The sequence below is a fragment of the Lactuca virosa genome, chromosome 8, assembly GCF_052849685.1.
Source record: "Lactuca virosa cultivar CGN04683 chromosome 8, Lactuca_virosa_CGN04683_v6, whole genome shotgun sequence".
Taxonomy (NCBI): Eukaryota; Viridiplantae; Streptophyta; class Magnoliopsida; order Asterales; family Asteraceae; genus Lactuca; species Lactuca virosa.
Genome location: NC_136433.1, coordinates 13,649,937 through 13,652,494, shown reverse-complemented (window position 1 = coordinate 13,652,494; position 2,558 = coordinate 13,649,937). Strand labels below are relative to the sequence as shown.

At 42.0% G+C, this 2,558-nt stretch overlaps 1 protein-coding gene across 1 annotated transcript; it reads left to right on the top strand.

Moving 5' to 3' along the window:
* The first annotated feature begins 368 nt into the window (after positions 1–368).
* On the top strand, positions 369–1,297 carry LOC145130098 (uncharacterized). The gene is made up of 3 exons (XM_079064952.1): positions 369–422; positions 474–1,139; positions 1,238–1,297. Exons 1-3 carry the CDS (start codon positions 369–371, stop codon positions 1,295–1,297), a joined length of 780 nt encoding a protein of 259 aa, XP_078921078.1.
* Positions 1,298–2,558: the final 1,261 nt, after the last annotated feature.

Genomic DNA, 2,558 nt, shown 5'->3' with positions numbered 1-2,558 from the left:
ATTGCCCCAAACCACGGAACTATTCGTGTAATTTACCTAAATTCTTTTAAGTCATTACCATATTTTAAGTATTAACATTTTTACCTTCAATTCACACAATGGTCTATCATATTTTTCTCATTTAATCGTAAAGGATTTATTTTGATTCTTATCCTATCCGATGGTTTTTGCTCTTATCTAGATTATAGACTATCCATTTGTTTAGCCAGTTGTTTAGCAAGTTTGTTAGCCTTCCATTCTATATAATGAACATATTGTATCCTGCAACGGTGATTTTTTTCAATAGAATAACCAAGTTGGCTCTTATTAGTTTCTTTATGGTATCAGAGCAGGTTATCCGCACCGGATAGCAAAATCGTTCAGCAACCATGACAGGAGAGAAAGGCGACGGAAGCAAGAAGCCAGAGGGCGAAACCATTGATGTCAATTCGCCATTCTACATTCACCCATCTGATTATCCAAAATAGATGCAGGTGAATGAGGTTCTGAATGACACCAATTATAACGAGTGGAAGCAGGAGATGACCAACTTTCTCCTTGCAAAAAACAAGATGGGACTGATCGACGGCACCATCAAGAAACCAGAAAAGGAGTTGGCAACACACACGACTTGGGTTCGAGCCGATGCCATGGTCAAGGGTTGGCTAACGACTACAATGGAAAAGGAGATTCGCACCAGCATAAGGTATGCCAATACCTCTTCTGAAATTTGGAAGGACCTGGGAGAACGATTTGAAAAAGAAGGAGCACCAAGGGCTTATGAATTAAAACAGTTACTCAATGTAACACGACAGGGAGGTATGTCAGTTTCCAATTACTATACGAAGCTAAGGTCTCTTTGGGATGAAATTCAAGTTGTCCTACCTATGCCACGGTGTGTGTGCGATGGGTGCGAGTGTGCAATTGGGAAACAGTTGAGTCAGGTGAGGGAGAAAGAGAGGCCTTATGAATTCCTTATGGGACTCGATGACAAGTTTTCAGTCATTCGGACTCAGGTCTTGGCCATGAAACCAACACCATCACTTGCAGCCACTTACCACTTGGTGGCAGAAGACGAACAACAGAGGGCGATCACAGGTGGAGCACAGAGACCAGGACCAGAAGCTTCAGCTTTCCAGGCCAACTATGGTGAGACAAAGGTGCAACGACAGTCACTAGGCAAGCAGAACACACAGGCAGTCAACAAAGCAGCTCCAAAAACTGCCAAGATCGAGAATGGAAAGAAAGAAAAATGCAGTTACTGTCAAAGAGAAGGCCACGTGAAGGAGGGGTGTTTCAAGATAATTGGATACCCTGAATGGTGGTGTGGAAATCGAGACAAAGGAATACCAAAATCCGGCTGCGTTGAGATGATAGCTAGTCCAATTCCGGGGTTAACGGATGAACAATATCATCTCTTTGTTAAGCACTTCAAGGAAAGCGGATGCATAACTAAAACCGAATCTCAACCAAGGGCTAACATGGCAGGTAGAATTGATACATGTGATGGTTGGGTGGTGGACTCAGGTGCCACCGAACACATTACTCATAGGAGTGATTTTCTTAAAAACAAAACCCAAAGCCCAAAGGGAACTCCTGTCGTCATTCCAAATGGAGACAAGATTCCTGTTTTGGGTGAGGGTGATCATGTACTTCCAGGAGGAATCAATATCAAAGGAGTTCAAGTTCTAATTATAATTTACTCTCTGTTGGGAAACTAGCCGATGAACTTAATTGTGCTGTAACTTTCTTTCCGGGTTTCTTTGTCATGCAGGAATTGGGGACGAAGCGCTTGATTGGAGCGGGTAATCGTATAGAAGGTTTGTATCGCATGGGGGTAGTGAAGACTAATAAAGCTCTCTTGACCACCTTCGAGACCTGGCACAAAAGACTCGGGCACCCTTCACCAAATAAAGTTTCTCGCTTAGATTTTATTCCAGCTTGTAAGAATGATTTAAATTGTGATGCTTGTTTTAAGGCTAAACACACTAGATTACCGTTTCCTATTAGTGAAATTAAAACAAATGCTTGTTTTGACATGGTGCATTGTGATGTATGGGGGAGATATAGAACCCCTTCAACAAGTAAGGCTTTTTATTTTTTGACTATCGTAGACGATTTTAGTAGAGCGGTTTGGACTTTCTTACTAAAACACAAAAGTGAGGCAAGCACATGTCTCATAGATTTTTACAAAATGATCAGAACCCAATTTGGAAAACGCATAAAACGGATACGATGCGACAATGGAGGTGAATTTGTGTCCAATACCATGCATGATTTTTATGCAAAAGAAGGCATTCTTTTAGAAACTTCTTGTCCATACACCCCACAACAAAACGGGATGGTAGAGCGGAAACACCGACATTTACTAGAAACGGCTAGGGCTCTTCGTTTCCAAGCCAACCTTCCTAAAACCTTTTGGGGAGAATGCGTGCTGACTGCAACGTATGTTATAAACCGAATGCCCTCAAAAGTGTTACAAGGAGCTTCACCGTATGAAGTACTTTTTGGAAGAAAGCCTATCTATGAACACTTGCGAGTCTTTGGCTGCTTAACTTACCATCGCAGTACTGAGACAG

Bases quoted from the DNA above. Each gene is read 5' to 3' on its own strand.
- LOC145130098 (XM_079064952.1), top strand. From the start codon at position 369: ATGACAGGAGAGAAAGGCGACGGAAGCAAGAAGCCAGAGGGCGAAACC. The intron at 423-473 runs GTCAATTCGCCA...AAATAGATGCAG, and splicing joins CAGAGGGCGAAACCATTGAT to GTGAATGAGGTTCTGAATGA. The intron at 1,140-1,237 runs GTGCAACGACAG...AGAAAAATGCAG, and splicing joins CCAACTATGGTGAGACAAAG to TTACTGTCAAAGAGAAGGCC.